The following is a 22500-nucleotide window of genomic DNA, read 5'->3' as shown; positions in this document are numbered from 1 at the left end:
AAAGTTCTATGGATAAGAAATGGAGTAAGAGTTCAAAAGTCGTCTGGTTATCAGTCGGTTAGCAGTCGGTTAGCAGTGCAATCAGGGGCCCATTGCAGTTTAGTGCTGGGAGGTATGCGAGGAATGGCCGGAGGTGCGGCCACGGCACGAGGAATCCGGGGAACTGCCCAAACTGACTTTTATTTATTTACAATGCAGCCTTGTTCCTGGGCTGAAGGTGAATATTGTTGGCGCGTGTGTTTGTTTACGTCAATACAAACGCCCGTCTCTGTGCTTTGTGCTGGGAAGTCGCGCCGTAGCCGTGCAACATTCCCTGGGCAACAGGTAGGGGGGGCAGTCTTATAGTTTATAGAAAGCTGCAAATTATCTGCAGCATCTGTATTTTATACACTGTACTTATAACAGTAATGATCCAGTTGCCGCCCCATCTTGGACCTTGTTAGGCCATCTTGTGTGTGTCAGTGGCACTGCACGTGCTCAGTGGACTCAGGGAAGCTATGATATACTGTGAGCAGGTAAGTGACAGTAGAGTGAATATAGGGAGCAACCTGGGCAGAGGCATGGCCTGGTTACTAGGGTCAGTAACTAATGGAAACAACACACAGGCATTTATTTATGAGCTTTCACATCTGTGTGATCACAAGTTAGTGGTAAGAAAGATAGAGATGATGTGGAACCAATCAGAGCATTAGGATATATGCAGGGCTAGGTCGGGCAGCCAATCAGAGCATTAGGATGTAAAAAAGGCTAGGTCAGACAGCGAATCGGAACATTAGAATGTATATAGGGATAGGTCAGGCAGCCAATTAGAGCATTAGGGTGTGTATAAGGATAGGTCAGGCAGCCAATTAGAGCATTAGGGTGAGTATAAGGATAGGTCAGGCAGCCAATTAGAGCATTAGGGTGTGTATAAGGATAGGTCAGGCAGCCAATTAGAGCATTAGGGTGAGTATAAGGATAGGTCAGGCAGCCAATTAGAGCATTAGGGTGTGTATAAGGATAGGTCAGGCAGCCAATTAGAGCATTAGGGTGTGTATAAGGATAGGTCAGGCAGCCAATTAGAGCATTAGGGTGTGTATAAGGATAGGTCAGGCAGCCAATTAGAGCATTAGGGTGAGTATAAGGATAGGTCAGGCAGCCAATTAGAGCATTTGGGTGAGTATAAGGATAGGCCAGGCAGCCAATAAGTGCAATAAAAACTTTTAGTATGATGTAAAGAGTAATATTCTGAGACAATTTGCAATTGGTCTTCATTTTTTATTAATTGTCTTAGTTATTTTGTTTTAAGTTTAGGAGCTCTCTAGTCTGGAGTCTCAGCAGTAATTTGTTTGCTAGGGTCCAAGTTACCTTAGCAACTAGAGAGTGGTTTGGATAAGAGACGGTTATATGAATAGGAGAGGGACTGAATAGAAAGGGAAAATGCAAAAGTAACAATAACAATAAAATTGTAGCCTCACAGAGCAATAGGGTTTGGCTGCCGGGGTCAGTGACCCCCATTTGAAAGCTGCAAAGTGTTAGAAGATAAAGGCAAATAATTCAAAAACTATAAGAGAGAAATATTGAAGACCAATTGAAAATTTGCTTAGAATCGGTCATTCTATAATTCTATAGTGCAGTTATCTGCCCCAGCATGGCCACCCAAGCCAGGAGTAGGAACCCCGTGCAGGCTACTATAGTACTCAGCTGGGGGGAGGGGGAGAGAGTAGCAATAGCTGAGTGGATACAGTATATTGGCACAGTGCAAGTGCTTGTCATAATGAGGGGGTTCTGTGCAGAGGAACATTGTGGAACACCTGCTTCTTTGGAACAGGCCTGACGCGCTTCTTGCCTCGCTATTGTTCACACACGCGTTACAAGCGGTATTTAACGACGCAGGGCGGCGTTACGTGAAAGGCACTAATTACTGTCAGGGGATGATCACTTCCCAGTGTTAAGGAGTCAGGCAAACAATGTGGAACAATGTAGCCGCCAGTGGTGTATAATTAGCGCAGCATCTCCCAGCTTCATACATAGCGGCTTCTGCAGCCAAGAGCCATTGCGCAACAACTGCATTGGCATATTTGCCCTTTAACGTGGAGGGGGGCAGCATGGCCGTCACATGCTTGTATCAGAGTAGGCAATAAGGTGAATCTTGCCATCAATGGAGCATTCCTAAATCAATATGGCAGCTCCCACTTTAAGGTAAATTCATTTTGCCTACTTTCTCTTTAATGCTTTTCTTTTTATACTGTTTCTTTGGCTTTAGTCCACATTCCCCTCCATTCCCCCCACATCTGCATTGGGGGATCCACCCCCCCCGGTGGAGTATTTATTCTAGGCGCAGGGCAGGGAGCCCATTTTCATGAGGCGCTTATGGGTTACTTTGGCTTTGTTCTCATTTCATAATGTATTTTCCTAATTTCTGGATGACTTTGATTTTCCGAGAGGACGGGTGCAGCGGTGCCAGAGCGGCTTTATGCGCAGAGCTGATTACTCTCTAACATGCCCGGTCCCAGAGAGGAAGGGGTGCAGCGGGGCAGATAACAAACATCAGGATGGCTTTACCAGGTGCGGATCATAAAAGCGCAGGGGAAACTGCAGTGTATTGCCAGCAAGTGATGCCTGGGGGTCATATGAATCCAAAAATGGTACAATCAGTAGCGCTGTACAGTACGGAACAACCTGGGAGCCATTCTATTCTCTCATAAATGGAAATTATGCCTATTTTTAAGTTGAGCTACGCATGAAACTATTTAAAGAGCCACTGTACCCTCATATTTCCCTTGCACAAGTGTGCTTAGTACAGGGGAATCCCTATGTGCCATAGTTTTATGGTATCTCTCTGTACAGGCTATGGGCAAACTTAGGGGGCTGTTCCTGCTGAATTGTGCTTAGTACAGGGGAATCCCTATGTGCCATAGTTTTATGGTATCTCTCTGTACAGGCTATGAGCAAACTTAGGGGGCTGTTCCTGCTGAATTGTGCTTAGTACAGGGGAATCCCTATGTGCCATAGTTTTATGGTATCTCTCTGTACAGGCTATGGGCAAACTTAGGGGGCTGTTCCTGCTGAATTGTGCTTAGTACAGGGGAATCCCTATGTGCCATAGTTTTATGGTATCTCTCTGTACAGGCTATGAGCAAACTTAGGGGGCTGTTCCTGCTGAATTGTGCTTAGTACAGGGGAATCCCTATGTGCCATAGTTTTATGGTATCTCTCTGTACAGGCTATGGGCAAACTTAGGGGGCTGTTCCTGCTGAATTGTGCTTAGTACAGGGGAATCCCTATGTGCCATAGTTTTATGGTATCTCTCTGTACAGGCTATGAGCAAACTTAGGGGGCTGTTCCTGCTGAATTGTGCTTAGTACAGGGGAATCCCTATGTGCCATAGTTTTATGGTATCTCTCTGTACAGGCTATGGGCAAACTTAGGGGGCTGTTCCTGCTGAATTGTGCTTAGTACAGGGGAATCCCTATGTGCCACAGTTTTATGGTATCTCTCTGTACAGGCTATGAGCAAACTTAGGGGGCTGTTCCTGCTGAATTGTGCTTAGTACAGGGGAATCCCTATGCTGCCATAGTTTTATGGTATCAAATTCCTGTCTGTTATTCAAACAACTGCCTGGCTGCTAAGGTAAATAGCACCCTAGCAACCAGATCCTTGCTGAAATACCAAACTTGAAAGCTGCAGAACAAAACTGTAGATAATTGTAAAACCACTAAAAATAGAAAAAAAATGCAGATTGTGGGGCTCATATACAGGAAAAAATGAACCCCAAGCTCGGGAGGCATCACATTGGCTTTATATATATATATATATATATATATATATATATATAAAAGATGTCAGTCGGCCGACAGTTAGTAGCTTGTTAGTGTGAGTAGGAGCTGCTGCCTGTCATCCTGAGGCGCAGAGGGGCTCAGCAATATAAATGAGCTCTCTCTGCTGTCACTTTGTGCTCTTCTGCCTGTCACAATAGTGAGACCTACAGAAAGACCTTATTAGGGGGGCTCCGAGTGTCTCCCACCTCTGCCTCCTATCATAATAATAATGATAATAAGTGGCGCCTGTAGGTTTGGCTTATGGATCCAGCGATGCCCACAGCGTATCTCATAGTTATTTACCCAGCTGTTCCACCATCATTCATATCAATGAGCCCCTTTTGTATGAAAATGTTCATGCGCTTGAGCTCGTAAGTGGCCCCCAATATGTACATTTAGAAATAAAAGTATTGGAGGGGGATTTCTTTACGGCCGCAGCACACCGAGTGGGTTTGGGTTTAAAAAAGAAGGAAAGGTAAAAACTCAGTAAGCTTTATCAGAAAGGTCTATGTAAATACAGCCATAAGCACTCAGAGAGTCCTCTATCAAAAGAAACACAGGATTTCTTGTCTCCTTTTTTGTAAACATGTTCTTCTGTGTCAGACTCCCTCTCTCAGAAATATCCTTCATTCCTGGGGCCGGAGGCTGCTCAGTTTGCTCCTCCCTCCCATGAGAATTCGCTCCCCCTCCCAACTATGCTGTGTAATCTGAGCTACCAGCAGCCAGAGCTGCAGCAGGAAGCTACTGAGACCAAGCTAAAATGGCAGCTGCTATCTTAAACAAACAGAGGGAATTTGTAGGACTGTTACTCAAGCAGGTAAAGCTTTCTGCAGAATAAAGCGTTCTATCTTGTACTAATGTGGCAAATCTATTGGCAATAAAATGCCCAAATGCCTTTCCTTCTCCTTTAACTCCCCAAAAGTCAGTGCCATGGCAGCCTCATCCAGGGGGAACATTCACATGAACACTGCCTGGTACCCAGCGTCTGTACAACAATAATCCTATCTTTCTGATGGATTACTGACACTGCTGGAGTTTTCTGGCTCTCAGATCTACGACAGGAAGGAAGTAGATAGGCATGCGCGTAACAGGAAACAACCCCCCCGTGCAGCAAAAATACCGGCTTTAACCTTTCCATAATCCAAATCCAAGGAAACAACAAGCATTCCCCAAGGCTGCTACTCTCAGAGCCGACAGTGTTCAGGAACAAATAAAAATGTGCATATATATTTATATATATACCTATATATATATATAATGTCATACTGTATTATAATAAGTCATGTATTAAAGGGGTAGGTCACCTAAATGTAACTTTTAGTATGAATTGCAGTTGGTCTCTGTGGCTTATGTACATACTTTAGTTCTGTAGCAAAGATGACAGCTTCCTCAGGAGGTCTTTGGCCACACCCAGTTACACCCCTGGCCACGCCTACTGCAATCCCTTCCATGCATTATGGCGCCCATACACGTTCAGATTTAGTCTTCGTCCGGGTATCGATTGTACGTTTACTAAATTAACATTCACTGAAACTGTAGGATAAAGCCGGCACCAATCGTATAAAAGTGACTCCCATTGCAAGGATATCGCAACGATAATTCTCAGCCCGGAAATTGTACAAAAAGTTACCCATAGCAACCAATCAGCAGGTACAATTTTCTGTTCAGTTTGGTTCCTATGGGTTAATGCTCCTGGGCAAACTTAGTTCCTTTTTATATATATGGGGGTAAGTAGGTACTGAGCAATGAGCAGTGTACATGGCCGCACTAAAGGGCATAACCGTCGGTGGTTTTTGCCGAACCAGAACACGTAGGGACCTGTCTCAGAATCCAATAGAGAGAGGGAAAGTGTTGGTCACTCTCATTTAGATGCACGGAGCTAATTAGAGAGAGAGTGCTAATTTAGAATGCAGACGAGCCCGCAGCCTGGGAGCCCAATCTGTCTCTAAGCAGATGGGTTTGGGGCGCTTATAATAATTACATGAGACAGAAGGGACAGGGGGTGTCAGATTAGTGTGATGCAGAAGACTGCTCTATCTGCGCTCCCTCGGCGGGGGGGAATAACAGTGGCCCCTTCATGGCAGGAGGGTATTTAACGTCCCCACTGTCAGGGCTCATTATGCAGAACAGCGTATTGGTTCCTAAACATAATAAACAGGGCTCGGCCCAAAGGCGCTGAAGTGGTTCTTTCACTGAATAGTGATTTGGCTGCAGGGGCCACAGGGGGGCACTTGAGCGGTTTGGCTCAGTACAGGCTGTGACCCGCTGGTGCCGTTATGCATTGAATAAAATTAAATATTGGACTTTATTTTTGTGAGGGTTTCCAAGAAAAGAGTCAATGCGGCCCCTGGGGTGCGACAGCCGGAATAGCTGGCATTCCCCAGATGTTGCAGCAAATCAGACATCTGTGCAGCGGTCACGGCGTTTATGGCTGAAATAATATCGGTTTGATTCTCACACTCACAGTACCTTGGCTGCCATTGTTGGCGCAGGAATGAGCCTCTGCGTGGCACAGAGTCACCCGTTACTGGACAGACTTGGCCAATTAGCCATGTTCCATTGGCTCTGCACAAGCCTTGTGACTAATGCTGGCCACATACAATTAGCCACTTTGGTCTAAATCTGCTCCCACCTCAGTAGAACCTTGGTTAATCCATGTGTGTGGGGCAGATAGCTCTGTAGCCCAATCATGGGGGGCGGATAGCTCTGTAGCCCAATCATGGGGGGCGGATAGCTCTGTAGCCCAATCATGTGGAGCGGATAGCTCTGTAGCCCAATCATGTGGGGCGGATAGCTCTGTAGCCCAATCATGTGGAGCGGATAGCTCTGTAGCCCAATCATGTGGGGCGGATAGCTCTGTAGCCCAATCATGTGGGGCGGATAGCTCTGTAGCCCAATCATGTGGGGCGGATAGCTCTGTAGCCCAATCATGTGGAGCGGATAGCTCTGTAGCCCAATTTATGTGGGGCGGATAGCTCTGTAGCCCAATCATGTGGGGCGGATAGCTCTGTAGCCCAATCATGTGGGGCGGATAGCTCTGTAGCCCAATCATGTGGGGCGGATAGCTCCCAATCATGTGGGGGCGGATAGCTCTGTAGCCCAATCATGTGGGGCGGATAGCTCTGTAGCCCAATCATGTGGGGCGGATAGCTCTGTAGCCCAATCATGTGGGGCGGATAGCTCTGTAGCCCAATCATGTGGGGCCTGATGTGTCCGGGTTGCACAGAATCCAGTTGTTCTACCTCCCATTTCTGTACCAGGAGAACTGGCGGCAGCAGGTACCAACCCATAACGAGATTCCGCGCCCACAGAGACTATAAGGCAGATCCATTTTCTAAATAATTCATAGCAGATGAAATGTACGATTTTATAAATGGGGGGATGCGGGGGGTCCCTAGAGAGCCGTGGCGCTTCCGTTCCTCTCACAGAGGAATCCACTTGGGACAGTACATTCTTTCTATTTTTCCCCTAAATTCTGGGAAGAGGTCACTGGGATGTTTCCCTAAAATAACATTTTATTTGTGTTAAAGCATTAGCTTATCCCCCTAATACTGTACTGGCGAAGGGGAAACAACATGGCAGCTCCTACCCTTATACCAATATATAGAGTAAGGAACCCAAGCTACACCATCAGTGGGGCAAATCCAATTCTGTGACTGATCCCTGCCCCCCAGAACCCACACTGCTCATTATGAAACACCCCAGGAACCCTGCAGCCGACTTGGGATTTTCCTCCTCTCGCTCCGCACTTGTGCCTATTTCCGTACACTGTTTTTTATCACATCCCCCTTGTTCCTGTGATTTTTGCAATCTTAAAATAAAGCCCCCCCACCACGAGTTCTTACTGCTGTTATTTAACTTCCCACCGCCCCCACACTGGCAAGTCACACGCGCCCTCCTACACGTGCGATTATTTGCTTGCGCAGCCCCCATGCAGCGAGATGTCAGCTCTGAAATAGTATGAATTAAAAAGCCACGAAGGGGGCAGAAATGTGTCAGGGGCTTAATCTCCGGCAGGAAGAATATGACAGATTGGGGCCAGGGGTCCTTTATTCCCAGAGCTTTGCCTGTGACTATCAATGGCATTCTGAGAGTTGTAGTACAACTACACCTATCACTTGGCTTTTCTACAAATCCCCTTCTTTTCTTCTGAACTACATATATATATGTGATTCTGAACTGGCAGCTTGTTGGTTGTTTGGGCCCCAGATATATATTTAAGATGACAATCTGTGGACCCAGATATTATATGCTGACAGTCTATGGGCCCCAGAGATATATATATATATGCTGCCAATCTATGGGCCTCAGAGATTATATATATATATATATAAGCTGACAATCTATGGGCCCCAGATATATATATATATTTGCTGACAATCTGTGGGCCCCAGATATATACTGTATATATGGACAGTCCGTGGGCCCCAGATATATATACTGTATATATAGACAGTCCGTGGGCCCCAGATATATATACTGTATATATAGACAGTCCCTGGGCCCCAGATATATATACTGTATATATGGACAGTCCCTGGGCCCCAGATATATATACTGTATATATGGACAGTCCCTGGGCCCCAGATAAATACTGACAATGTGTGGGTCCCAAATATATACATTGAGAATCTGTGGGCCCCCGATATATACTGTATATATGGACAGTCCATGGGCCTCAGATATATATATGCTGACAATCTGTGGGCCCCAGATATATACTGTATATATGGACAGTCCATGGGCCTCAGATATATATATGCTGACAATCTGTGGGCCCCAGATATATACTGTATATATGGACAGTCCGTGGGCCCCAAATATATATATGCTGACAATCTGTGGGCCCCAGATATATATGTTGACAATGTGTGGACCCCAGATATATACTGTATATATGGACAGTCCTTGGGCCCCAAATATATATATGCTGACAATCTGTGGGCCCCAGATATATATGTTGACAATCTGTGGGCCCCAGATATACAGTATACTGTATATATGGACAGTCCTTGGGCCCCAAATATATATATGTTGACAATCTGTGGGCCCCAGATATATACTGTATATATGGACAGTCCTTGGGCCCCAAATATATATATGCTGACAATCTGTGGGCCCCAGATATATACTGTATATATGGACAGTCCGTGGGCCCCAAATATATATATGCTGACAATCTGTGGGCCCCAGATATATATGTTGACAATGTGTGGACCCCAGATATATATACTGAATCTGTGGGCCCCAGGTAGAGGCACGGGGGGCAGGATATTCGGCACAGTCTGTACCTCTGCCTCCCAACACTGTGCCTCCTTGTCGTGGAGACAACACAGTGGCGTTTGTGTTCCCAGCTTGGGGCGCTGAATTATTCTGGGCATGTCTGACCCAATACAAGTGGCTGAATGGCGCAGGCCTAGAGAAGCAGACTTGCTCCTGGGACAGGGTAGTGGGCCATGTATTCCCCCCCCCCCCCCCCCCGCGTCTGGGGCTTAAAGCAAAGCTGACCCGTCGCACATTACTTGATGCTAATAAAAAGAGACGTCCATCAGTTTCAGCCGTATCATGTCCTCTGAGCCACGTCCAACTGAAACCCAACAGCTAAGTCCAAACCTACTGATATATAGAATATTCTCACATAGGAACATTCACAAATCCACGGATATAGTCACAGAAATATCTGTTAATAAAGCTGCTGCATCAGGTAGAGTTGCCCTTTATTCACCTTTTACCGAGAGAGAACGGAGCAATCAGAGCAGTGGGCTGCCGCACTCCTTGCAGTGAATCGAGAACTCTCTAACTTCATCGTTAATTATTAGATTTCTCCATTTACTTGATATAATTATTCTTCAGAAGATTGCTCCCGTTTGGTCCCTGCTAGAGTAAGCGCCACCAGTACCGTAGTTACACATTCATAAAACAGATCCGCTGCGGGTTTAATGCATTTCTGTATTTCTCCGGTTCCTTGGGATCACTGTATTTATTTTAAAGTACCTTGGTTTAGTTTGCTCTGGTACAGCAGAACATTCTTATTGTGCAGCCATTAGGGTTATGGCATGTTGGGTTGGGTTCAGGTCAGCATGGGCAGGTCCAGACTGGGATTAAAAATAGGCCCTGGCTAACTACATTGGTGGTGGGATAATGTGGCCCAGAGCTTGCACCCCAATAATGTAATCCCCTACCTCCTTGTAGTGGGTGGGTCAGGCTTGAGTCTTAAGGTGGCCACACACGTGTCGATTTTCGATCTTTCGTGTGACCAAGATTGTTCCAATCCGCCACTAACGTTCAGGGCTAAAATGGCAGATATGGAGGTACAAACAATAGGATTTCTACCTCCTTCTGCCGATTCAGCCCTGAAGGCAGATTTTGCTCAGGCGCCTTCTATGCCGCCCGATCAAAATCTTTTAACCTGGCCGATCGCTGACTTGCCATACACGCACCGAATATCATACAAAACTATTATCGTGCGTGTATGGCCAGCTTTAAAGTAAGGGTAAAGACACACCAAGCTACTAGTAGCAGCTATTCGGCTACAGAAATAGATAATACTGATCATTTACTGATAATTGTGTCTACGTGTGTTTTAGCAGAGGCAATTCTCAGTATTGAAAATGGCAGGGTATTTTCTGGCGTTTAGTAGCCATAACATGTAGCTACTACTAAGTAGCACACTAGTTATAAGGAGTATAATGTATTTGTATATAGAGACACACACACATACGTTTAATGGCGTATGGAACCCTGCTACGTGGCTTCACTGGATCACTCGCCTTTTGTTTGGGACTTTCTGCGTTTCCAGTTAAAACCAAGCTTTTTCTGGACTGGGTTGTACAGATATCGGTAACATGTGCGGCCGGGTAGGGGGGGAATGGTTTTGACTTTTGTTTTCTTGACTGTTTCGGGATGATTTATTTATTTGGCAAGCACCGGTGGATGCGGAGAATGAAATCATTGCTTGGGGTTAGGGGTTAAAAGCGCAGAAGGGAAAAACAGGGAACACAAGCCGTTCTTTCACTTCGGTTGGGGGGGGGAGTCTCCGAGGGACAGAGAGCAGCTCTCCACTGATTCCAATGCCTGGAGCAGGGATGGGGCGTTCCGACTGTCCTCATCTGCCGTAGGCACCACCTTTCCCATTCTGACGAAGGGCATTTTGAGCGCCATGGTTCTCCTGCTGGGGTTAAAATGCTGGGAGCCTAAAGCATCAAGATAGTAGTAGCCCCTAAGGGGTGATAAAAAGATGAGTATTCAGGTATCAGGTGGGAGCTGAGGGCCTTTTATATCTCTGATATAGGGGCTTGGAACGTTCTACCTGCTTCTTACTTTCCCAGACAGTTGCACAGTAATGCCCGAAACTGTGATAGCCACTAGTGATTCCTACTCTCCTTATCATTTGGCCCATATTAACAGAAGAAATAGGTAGTAGGTAGTAGTTGCGGGAGAACCTTAATCAGCCAGCATAGTAATATGTTTTGTATGGCCAAACTGGGCCTGCGGGCATAATGAGCCTTTGTACTCAGTAGGGCAGGTTATTGTGATATTTGAGAGGTTCTGAGACTTTCCTTTGCCCCTGGCAGTATGGAGGGAGTAAGCGGATCAGAGCCCTGTGTCGGAATAATCACAGGCCGGTTAGGATTGCCAGCCCTCAGGCAGCACGGTGCTTCTGGTACTGGATGGATCGGTCAATCAAAGAGAGTCGGACGAGCAGGATGAAGGTGCCTTTGTTACCTGCCAGCCTCCCCTCTCTGTATTATCCCTCTGCCTAACTGTAACATTGGCTGCTTTATTCATCATCTTTTCTATTGGCCGGCAGGAACCTTCCGCTGCTCAGAGATCAGGGGCTTCCACAGGCGCTAGCGCAGCCAGAGGTATAATCTGGGGTTGGGTTCCATGCTTTTGTCACTTTACTACATAGAACTCGGTCGGTTTCTTGCAGAATGCTCAGGTTGTGATTTTGCTCTGCTATCTTGCTGCTGGCCTGAAATCGACTGTTGTTGGGAGGTTCAAATCTGGGCAATTTTAAGTCCGATATCAGTTGGGAAGACCACTGGGAGGCCTTCGTACACAGGCCAATGATTCGCCAATTCAATCCGGAGGGGCTGAGTTAGCCGCCTTTATTGGCCACCTTAAGAATGCTTTGCTATTGTGCCTACAGGTGTTAAACACTGCTGATATTGGCTGGTTAAAGGGGAACTAAAGCCGAACAAAGAAGTAGACTAAAAATGCCTAACACGATCTTTTGAGATTCGTTATCAGCCCAAGGTAACCACAGCCCTTTAGGGCTCTGGCACATGGGGAGATTAGTCGCCCGTGACAAAACTCCCTGTTCTGCCATCGGGGAGATTAGTCGCCCGAGACACGGGAGATTTGTCGCGGGCGACTAATCTCCCCGTGTGCCAGAGCCCTTAGCAGCAAAGATCTGGGAATTTGAATATTGCCTCCCCATCTGTAGCTCCCCATTTTCTTTTCCAAGCACAGGGACCCAGGGGCCCACTCGCTATATACAGTGTATCTATAATACAACATTCACAGTATAAAGCTGATTTGTAGTTTTTTGTTTTGTTTTTTATTCTCATTACATGGCAGCTCAGAAGCCAGTGCAGTCTGCATCTGTATGTAACAATCAGCCCTGTAGCATCAGCTTATATAACATGCAAACCTGCTTTTCTGCTTCATTTGCAACGGCCCCTAAGCTCAACAGCTGCCCAGAACCCACTGAGCATGTACAGTGCCACTGACACCCCTAACAAAATGCAATATGGGGGCTCCTGGGACAATTTGAAGGCCTGCATCAATATATTTAGAGATTCTGAATATTTAGGCTGGTGCAGTAAGTTCAGTGTATATAATATAGCATTTTGACCCTATTTGCTTTTAGGGTTTAGTTTGCCTTTAAGAATTCTGGCTTTGGTACTTTCTCGATGCATGGGGCCCATATCAGTTGCACGCCTTTAAGCCCTAAACCCTTGGGTACGTTCCTGTACATATCCATAATGTCATGGCTTGAACACAACCGCAGAAATCTCCGGGGCCCCTCGGGGCTTCCCTTGGCTCTGAAGCTTTCGGTTTGTCAGATTATGGGAAGAAAAGAGCCTCAAACGGTTCTGCCGGATGCTGTTTACATGGCAGTGCTCCGAAGGGAATGGATCCGTCTATCTCTGGAAGGATATATATATACATAATCCCTTGTTTGCATACAAGAAATCTCCTTTTATATCCGCTATCAAAGGAGGTTTTGTCATGGGAAAGGTCTGTGTGTTTCATATTCCCCATTAGGGATCCGTCTCTCCTCGCCTCGTGTGAAGCTCACATAATCGGGTCAGACGGCGCCGGCAGTGCCAATGTAATGCTCCCTAAGCACTTGTGTCAAATTAACGTTCAGTATGTTATAGAATGGCCAATTCTAAGCAACTTTTCAGTTGGTCTTCAATTGCAAATACTCTTTACATCATACTAAAAGTGAACAAAGAGTAGTCTGTACATGGAACAGCCACCCACAGCCTCGTAACATCAGTCCAAAGCTGACGAGGTGCAACACAGCAGATGCAATACGGCAATCTGCATTTTTCCGTCCCCCTCGAGGTAAACAGAAGCCAAAAATAGGTCCGTTTCCATGTTTTTAATGTTTGTGCTACTTTCTGCATTTCCCACAGAGCCTCTAGCAGTGCAGCTTAGCCAAGCATAATGATGCACTTTGCGCCCCGGCAGCCTGAGCGCCACATTGAGTCTCCACAATAACACAATCCCTGCCATTAGGGAGAGCACAAATGGATGGGGGGGGGGGGGGTCCGGAAGCGGCTCCAGTACCTTTTCTGCAATGGTTAAATTTAGCAGCAATGTAGAAAGCGGTGAGCGTACAGCATGTTCCCTCGCAGTAATGAGATGGCACACACCTCCGCACCTCCCACAAGCCCCTGCCACGGCTGAAAACATGTTTCTGGCTACAAAAGAATCTCCTTACTGCCTTACTGACACAGCAGCACTCACATTCCCAGGGGGAAAACCGCCCGTACGGAAAAATAAAAACAACAAAAACGACTCCCGACCCGACGGAAGGTTTATATCAAAACAGGGGAATGATAAATGTGCTGCTGTGTGCACACGTTATGGGCAGAAGAGGTAATTGGGGAATAATCTCTGTACTGTAGGTTTAGTATTTGATTTAGGGGTGGGGGGGCTGACCTTGGAGCACTGTGATTGGAGGGTAGGTTTGTCCTCTTTCTGGGTCATTTACTCAGAGACAGGTAACAAAGTAGCGCACACGTCCCACACCCTCATTTTTTACTCAGGGCCATGAAACCTCTTCATCATGTGCCCCCAAATGTTCTCCTGGCCTCTGTATCCTGTGCCCAATCCGTTGCTCTGACCTCTGTATCCTGTGCCCAATCCCATTGCTCTGGCCTCTGTAGCCTGTGCCCAATCCCATTGCTCTGGCCTCTGTAGCCTTTGCCCAATGCCATTGCTCTGGCCTCTGTAGCCTGTGCCCAATCCCATTGCTCTGGCCTCTGTAGCCTGTGCCCAATCCCATTGCTCTGGCCTCTGTAGCCTGTGCCCAATCCCATTGCTCTGGCCTCTGTATCCCGTGCCCAATCCCATTGCTCTGGCCTCTGTAGCCTGTGCCCAATCCCGTTGCTCTGGCCTCTGTATCCTGTGCCCAATCCCGTTGCTCTGGCCTCTGTATCCTGTGCCCAATCCCATTGCTCTGGCCTCTGTAGCCTGTGCCCAATCCCATTGCTCTGGCCTCTGTATCCCATGCCTAATCCTGTTGCTCTGGCCTCTGTATCCTGTGCCAAATCCCATTGCTCTGGCCTCTGTACCTGTGCCCAATCCCAATGCTCTGGCCTCTGTAGCCTGTTCCCAATCCCATTGCTCTGGCCTCTGTATCCTGTGCCCAAACCTATCTATCCTTCTTGTCTCCTTGTACCCAATGCTTCAGTGGCCTCTTTATATTTGCTTATTCCTGTCACTTTGGCCTCTGTACCCTGTGCACCCATGTGACCTCTGTATTGTTTGCCCAGTTCTGTTACTTTTTGGCCTCTGTATCCTATGCGCCCAACTCTATGGCCTCTATGTTCAGTGCCAAGTACTGTCCCTCTGGCCTCTGTATCCTCAGTGCCTTTATTCGTGACCAACTGCAGGAATAACAGAGGAATACAGTGTGACATCACTTCTGTCTTTGTTACAGGGATCGACTACAAGACAACCACGATCTTACTGGACGGTCGTCGGATAAAGTTACAGCTCTGGTGAGATATAGATGTGTATTTGTATTTAGATGTGTATATGTATATAGATGTGTATTTGTATTTATATCTGTGTTTTTCTTCCTTCTGCCAAGTGGGGCAGCAGGCTTCTGGCATGTCCGGCTCTGGGTATTTACTGCTGAATGACATTGGCAGCTCTCCTTCCTCTGTTGCTCAGGAAACCGCTCCCCACGGGGATGCCCAGCCAGTATCTCAGGTGCCCTTTGCCCATCTGGCTCAGCCGCAGGGAGACCTTGCAGGACACATTTGCAAACTCGTTCACTGGTGTTTAATAAGCACGGAGCGCCTAGGTTGTACGTTCCTTTTCCTTAGGCAGGGTAAGCAATAGGACTAATTCCATTTTATCTGAAGGGCTCATTTACAGCACTGCTGTCTGGAGGGGACTTTTTGCCAGGGATGTCACAAGAGATAAAGGGACAACTATGCTGCCTTTTGGTTTATAATGTAGTGTGTCAGTTCAATCTGCTGTGAACTTAAAGCCAGTGAGAGTAATGGGAAAATGTGCTTTGCTGCCTATAATTATCCAGGCAAGCATGTAATTACTGAGCATCGCTTTACTGCACTGCTGTGCTCAGGCTCTCACAGAACTGTCATACTTACACATACTATCTTTTCTTTAATGACTCCAGACGGTGCTGCGGAAGTGTTGCCAATAGCAACAGACCTGTAGTTTTTGCCCCAGAAATGTACATTGCTGATCTCTGGGCTGTAATTGCACATCGGGGGCAAATGAGCTAATTCTTTCTGCTGCCGTATTTTACAGCGAAATGTGCTTTGTGCACGGACCTTAGTTTTCGGAGCCAAAAGATGAATGTGATTGGAGGCTTTGGATTGCGACCGCGCTGCTGTAAGTTCAGCCTTGGCACAGCGGCGAAACGAAAGCGCAAATTGGCAGGCAAATGGGGCATGTAAATATCCCTATTTCTCAACCCAAAAGTCACAGCTCTAGATAATCTCCATGTTAAATTGGCGAGTATTTCCATATTGCAGACATTTAGTAAGAGCCCTTGCCGGCACGGCGGCGTGCCAAATCCAACAGAATATTCCTTATTCCGCGCACAAAGCCTGGCTGGGTAGGTGAGCATAAGGCTGCACGTGATCTCACCCCCTGCCCTGCCAAGTGTGCTGCTGCCATGAAACCCTACAGATATTCTATGTGCAATATATATATATAATATATACGAGCCAAGCAAGAACTTGGACCAAACATATGAACACATAGGAAAGTTTTGTGCTCACAACAATCTCTCTAAATGAGCACTTAGGGGAGTGCTTTGTGCCCCTGTACTTCTTTCCAGGTTCATAGTAAATAACCCCTATAGTGTCCCTAGAGCATCCAGAGCAAATAAGCCCTGTGACAAATGTGGGGTCTTCTTGAGAGGGAAAACACTGCAGTTTAGGAAATTGTGCAACTCCCAGAATAAAAGCAAGCACCCACAATCAGGCACTCTTAAGGTGGCCATACACAGAAGGATTCGCTCATTTGATGAGGTCGCCAAACGAGCGGATCCTCTCCCAATATGCCAAGCTAAAGGTGGGCGATATCAGGCCAATTCCATCATCTGCCCTAGGGCCAAACAACTGGATTACAAACCTCGGGTATAGGCGCCGTCGGATCAACAAGCCAATACGGTCCCCGATCTGATGGAAAGTCAAACCAGCCCGATGGAGATCTGTCCAATTTAAGGCCATATCTTGGTCAGGTAGGCCGTCGGTGGTGCCCATACATGCGCAGATTAGCTGCCTAAACTGGCTAAGGACCCGAATCGACAGCTAAAATCTACCCGTGTATGGCATTTAGTCCGTAGTCCAGCTAGCACGGACCCCTGGGAGTTGTGGTTTAAGGACAGTTACAGGACTACAGGTTTCCCTTCCCTGACTGACTGGATGTTTATTAAATCACAAGATCTACATCTCTCCCCCCATCTGCCAGAGAAGTTTGGGACTTGCGTTACTGGCAAATTGCCTGCAAGCTCAGTGGCCAAGAGGCCAAATGTTGCACTGCGCCAAGAGGAAATCAGGGAAAGCCATTCCTGCTGATATGAAGAACACATGGCAAAGCAAATACACGGTTTTCCTAGAGCTGCCATAATGATAGTAATGCATAGTGATGCAACTAGGGCAGGACCAGTTGTGGAAAGATGGCAGCTGCCCAGATGAGGGGCTGTTGGAACTAGCCCTTTAGAAGACCAGGGTGGCAGAGAAGCTGCTCCTTGGGACCCCGTTAGTTCACAATCATATGCCCCCTATTAAGCGTAGGAGTGCTCTGACAGTGTCCTAGAAATGCCCTCAAATAAGCAATCTTTGTCCTACCTGACCACCCAGGTGGTGGGGCCAATTGGACTGGTCGGATTATTTGGCCCCCAAACCAGCATTCAGACCCATAGGGAACATACCTCATTCAAGGCCACATGCAATTCATGCCTGAGCCCTAATCAGATAGGGCGACAGGGGCATTATACACTGGCCAATGAGCAACTCACTCATCTCATGAGCGGCCAATGAGCAGCCTGTGTTGGTCCATGTAGAGTAACACATGGCATTGCTGTCTATAAAGTAGCGCATATTGTTTGGGCGGGCAAACATTTCTATTGACTGACAGGATGGGAGTGATTTATCTACAATCGAGTTTGACTTTATTCTTGATTCAAGTTTTTTTGTGCTTAAAAGACTCAAATTCGAGCTGTGGTTTGGAAACTCGAATGGATGGTTTTTATGAAGTGCAAAAAGCCCCGAAAACTTGAATGTAAAAATTTGCCATGTAAAGGCTTGTGAGTTTCTATAGAAGTCAATGGGAGTTGCCACAGGCAAAGTCAAGCCATAGTCTCAAACTTGAATTCTTCGATCCCGTAAAGTCGAAAAATCAGAGTTTTAATTTGAACGAGTTTCTACTCAGTGTATTGGCAGGTACAGTAGATGTATGCCTCACCTTTTCCCTTATTGTTTTTTAGGGACACGTCGGGGCAGGGAAGGTTCTGCACAATATTTCGCTCCTATTCGAGGGGTGCTCAGGTGAGTGTGAGGCTCGTGGGAGCTCTAACTGCCCCGTCTCTGCCCTAGACAGACGGCATTAGGCCGACGGTTGTGCCAGTATCTATTATCCCATTAGGAGATTGCTTTGTATCCACAGAGGGCAATGACGTCCTAATCCTCTGGAGCTCTCCAAAATGGGTCCCGGCAACTGATCAGTGTCCCAGTTCCTCTGTTAGTAGGGATAATGGGCCAGCGAGGGGTAATTGGCTTTGCACTGGATTATTGCGTGCTCCTGATCTGATACAGCCAGGCTGTAGGACTCCAATACCCAGCGTCCTCTGGGAGAATTTCTGCGTCACACGCTACACTGCTGTATAATAAATAAAGCCACCAGAGGGGAAGATTTGCTCCCCCCATAGTTCATGGTGGGAACTGCACAGTCTGACCATTTGCCAAGAGGAGAGTGATTTAGAAACCCCATTAAAAACCATTCATTTAATCTATTTCATTTTAACCTTTTTTATATAACTCCTGCCTCCTTGGGCCTCTTGTCTTCTTCAGGGCAAGAGGGGTGAAGATATTTAGTCATATTCTCTCTCCCAGCTGCGTGTAAAATATTCTCCTAATCTGTAAACTAGAGACACTGGCAGCATGAAGAGAGAGGTCTTTCTTTTCTACTGAAAGTCTTATGTCAGCAGGTGTAATAGGAAAACAAACCATGACTGATTTGCTTTCCCTTCTAATTAGGAATTGTGGGTAATAAGATACAACACTAGCCAGAATCCCTGGCTATAAGGCAAGCATTGTGCTGTATAAATATGGGGTAAAGCAAGATATTACCCACGATTCCTAATTGTTACCCTATACTGGCACAGCACAAGGATAATGATTGGCTGGCTGCAGTTTAAGTGACCGCAACCAATCATACTATAATGTGTGATTATATGGTGCAACACTACCCAGAATCCCTGACTATAAGGGGTTAGTGTTGCACCATATAATCACATATTATAGTATGATTGGTTGCTGTACTTAACCTGCAGCCAGCCAATCATTATGCACCCTCTCTCTTGGACTCACCTCTATTTTTGTGGATAAAGCTGGCACTTTATCTCGGGCCACAGTTAGGGCCAGATAACCACTGGTTGTTTCCTATATACTAATGAGCACGAGTGTAACAGAGAGTTGCAGTTTGGCCGTAGATCTGGGGCAGGGATGAATAGTGACACAGGCTTCCATGTTGTGCTTACAGGGTGTGATTTTGGTGTATGACATCACAAACCGCTGGTCGTTTGACGGCATAGATCGCTGGATTAAAGAGATAGATGAGGTAAGTCTCTGCTTTTCATGGCCACTGTTGATGGAACTTGGCCACTTTCTCAGGTGATAAAGGGCAAGTTCATCCAATTAGCTGCCCCACCTGCTGTACTCAGAGCTGTGCGGATGTAGAGATCTCATTAACCGTGACCTTCTCTTCTCCCCTAGCATGCTCCTGGGGTGCCCAAAATCCTGGTGGGCAACCGCCTGCATTTGGCCTTTAAACGGCAGGTGTCCACAGACCAAGCACAGAACTTCGCTGAGCGGCTCGGCATGACGTTCTTTGAGGTCAGCCCCCTGTGTAACTTCAACATCACAGAGTCGTTCACTGAACTGGCGCGGATAGTTCTAATGAGGCATGGGATGGACCGACTCTGGAGGCCCAACAAGGGTAAGTCGCCCACTTTATACTGTAATAGAATATTCATTACAAGGAAGGATAGGGCATTGTCAGAACAGCTCTGAGCGCAATATATTTGTATTTATACATATGGGTATGAGCTGCTTATTGTGTGCCCAGAACATTCCTTCTCTGTATATTTGTATTTATACATTTGGGTAGGGGGTGCCATAGTGTTTCCCTTAGACAAGTACAGTATGGGGGTACAGCTTATTGTGTGCCCAGAACATTCCTTCTCTGTATATTTGTATTTATACATATGGGTAGGGGGTGCCATAGTGTTTCCCTTAGACAGTACAGTATGGGGGTACAGCTTATTGTGTGCCCAGAACATTCCTTCTCTGTATATTTGTATTTATACATATGGGTAGGGGGTGCCATAGTGTTTCCCTTAGACAGTACAGTATGGGGGTACAGCTTATTGTGTGCCCAGAACATTCCTTCTCTGTATATTTGTATTTATACATATGGGTAGGGGGTGCCATAGTGTTTCCCTTAGACAGTACAGTATGGGGGTACAGCTTATTGTGTGCCCAGAACATTCCTTCTCTGTATATTTGTATTTATACATATGGGTAGGGGTGCCATAGTGTTTCCCTTAGACAGTACAGTATGGGAGTATAGCTTATTGTGTGCCCAGAACATTCCTTCTCTGTATATTTGTATTTATACATATGGGTAGGAGGTGCCATAGTGTTTCCCTTAGAGCAGTGATCCCCAACCAGTGGCTCGTGAGCAACATGTTGCTCTCCAACCCCTTGGATGTTGCTCCCAGTGGCCTCAAAGTAAGTGCTCATTTTTGAATTCCTGGCATGGAGGCAAGTTTTGGTTGCATAAAAACCCAGTATAATGTCAAACAGAGCTGCCTTTAGGCTGCCAGTCCCCATAGGGGCTATTAAATAGTCAATTAAAGCTCTTATTGACACCACCAGGAACCTTTTCCATGTTTGTGTTGCTCCCCAATACTTTTTCCATTTGAATGTGGCTCATTGGTATAAAAAGTTGGGGATCCCTGCCTTAGAGAGTACAGTATGGGGGTACAGCTTATTGTGTGCCCAGAACATTCCTTCTCTGTATATTTGTATTTATACATATGGGTAGGGGGTGTCATAGTGTTTCCCTTAGACAGTACAGTATGGGGGTACAGCTTATTGTGTGCCCAGAACATTCCTTCTCTGAATATTGTATAGAAATACAGTATATACATGTTGGAAGTTACTTTGGCAACACTGCCACCCTGTGGCTAACCTTAAATAGCGCAGCCTAGAACTAAGTTGGCATGATTCAGCCTGCGGTTACAACATGTGGAGCACCAAGCTGGAAGACATGATTGGCCAGATGTAATCTGTCAAACTCTACATTTCTGTGCTGTGAATCACCGGATTAAATGACTTCTTTTTGTTTTCACTTAAACATTTCCGATGGGAAAACGCTCGATACCCCTCTGTGCTGCCTGTTGTTCAGATGAACAGAAACTGCCAGTTACTGGAAGGACAGGTGGCACAGAGAGCTGTAGGTATGCGTGACACTTACTCTGTTGCTAATTGTGCCCCTTTTTCCCCCCGACAGTACTGAGTTTACAAGACCTGTGCTGCCGAGCCATCGTGTCCTGCACCCCAGTGCACCTCGTGGACAAGCTCCCTCTCCCCGTTGCCTTAAGAAGCCATTTAAAATCTTTCTCCATGGCCAACGGTCTGAACGCCAGAATGATGCACGGCCGCTCCTACTCTCTGACCGCCAACAACGCGAACAAGAGGAACAGCCTCAAAAAAGCCAAGATCATCCGCCCCCCTCAGAGCCCCCCGAAAAACTGTACCAGAAACAGCTGCAAAATCTCCTAGTCTTGGGCCCCGTCAGACTTGTTGTTCTCGTTTGTTCCCTTGCTTTCTGGCGCCTGGAGCCCTCAGGATTTGTAAAGAAATAATGCTCCATGTTTGGGGTTGGCTGAAAGCCGACGGCGCAAGCGGCGGCGAATCCCGCGGAGATCAGGAGGCTAAATGCTGCTTTGAAATCTAATTTCGGACACTACAAAAAAAAGATATATATATATATAAAATAATGGATAAACGTGCAAAAAAAACAAAAAAATAATGTTTATAAATAAAAATGCATGGGCCTTTGTGCGCGTGGGTGTGACTCGCGTCTCGTTTCAGGTTTGTGCGCTTACGAAATAAAGGGAATATTTGCCATTCTCGTTAATTCCACTTAATGACTTGTACTCGCTCGATGAATTGTACGGAGTCGTCTCTTAGTGCGGTGATTTGCGAAGTGATCCGAGGAAACAATGTGACGTATAGATTGCACAGTAATTGCACCGTAACGGTATTACCCGCTAGTAGCACTGCTTTGGTATAAGTTGCCCTTTAGAATCCCGCCGGGCTGCGGGGCTGTACATAGGACAGTGAAGGCACTGGTGTGTTTTGTGGATGAAACAGGTTCTTTGATATAAACAGAAGTCGTTTTTTTTGCATTGTTATTTAATAACCTGGTTCTTGGGGGGGGGGGGGGTTTAATCGGTGATTCTACATATTTGCTTCTATTTCTGTAAAAGCGACCGTTTTTTTGTACCAGATGCTCTAAGAATTGCCGTGTGTGAGAGGGAGATATATCTATATATATATATGCCAAAGATTGCTACGAAATGTGAATATTTTCCAGGAGAGCCGCCAAGAGAATGTGACGCGCAGAGTTGTTTTATAAGAGAGAAACACTATTATTTAAGATAAATAAATGTCTTTCAACATCTTGA

At 46.3% G+C, this 22500-nt stretch overlaps 1 protein-coding gene across 2 annotated transcripts in view; it reads left to right on the top strand.

Annotated features, from left to right (window-relative positions):
- rab40b (RAB40B, member RAS oncogene family) overlaps positions 1 to 22500 on the top strand; it is a 33477-nt gene extending 10977 nt beyond the window's left edge. Inside the window, exons 3-7 of one of the 2 annotated variants that reach the window (XM_018090185.2) lie at positions 14983 to 15043; positions 18013 to 18073; positions 19287 to 19364; positions 19520 to 19742; positions 21321 to 22500. In XM_018090185.2, coding sequence (XP_017945674.1) covers positions 14983 to 15043; positions 18013 to 18073; positions 19287 to 19364; positions 19520 to 19742; positions 21321 to 21592 — 695 coding nt within the window. In that variant the 3' untranslated portion in view covers positions 21593 to 22500. 2 annotated transcript variants of the gene reach the window in all.

The sequence above is a fragment of the Xenopus tropicalis genome, chromosome 10 (genome assembly GCF_000004195.4).
Source record: "Xenopus tropicalis strain Nigerian chromosome 10, UCB_Xtro_10.0, whole genome shotgun sequence".
NCBI classification, from domain to species: domain Eukaryota; kingdom Metazoa; phylum Chordata; class Amphibia; order Anura; family Pipidae; genus Xenopus; species Xenopus tropicalis.
Note: the sequence above shows the minus strand (reverse complement) of the source record. Positions and strands in the feature narration are given on the sequence as shown.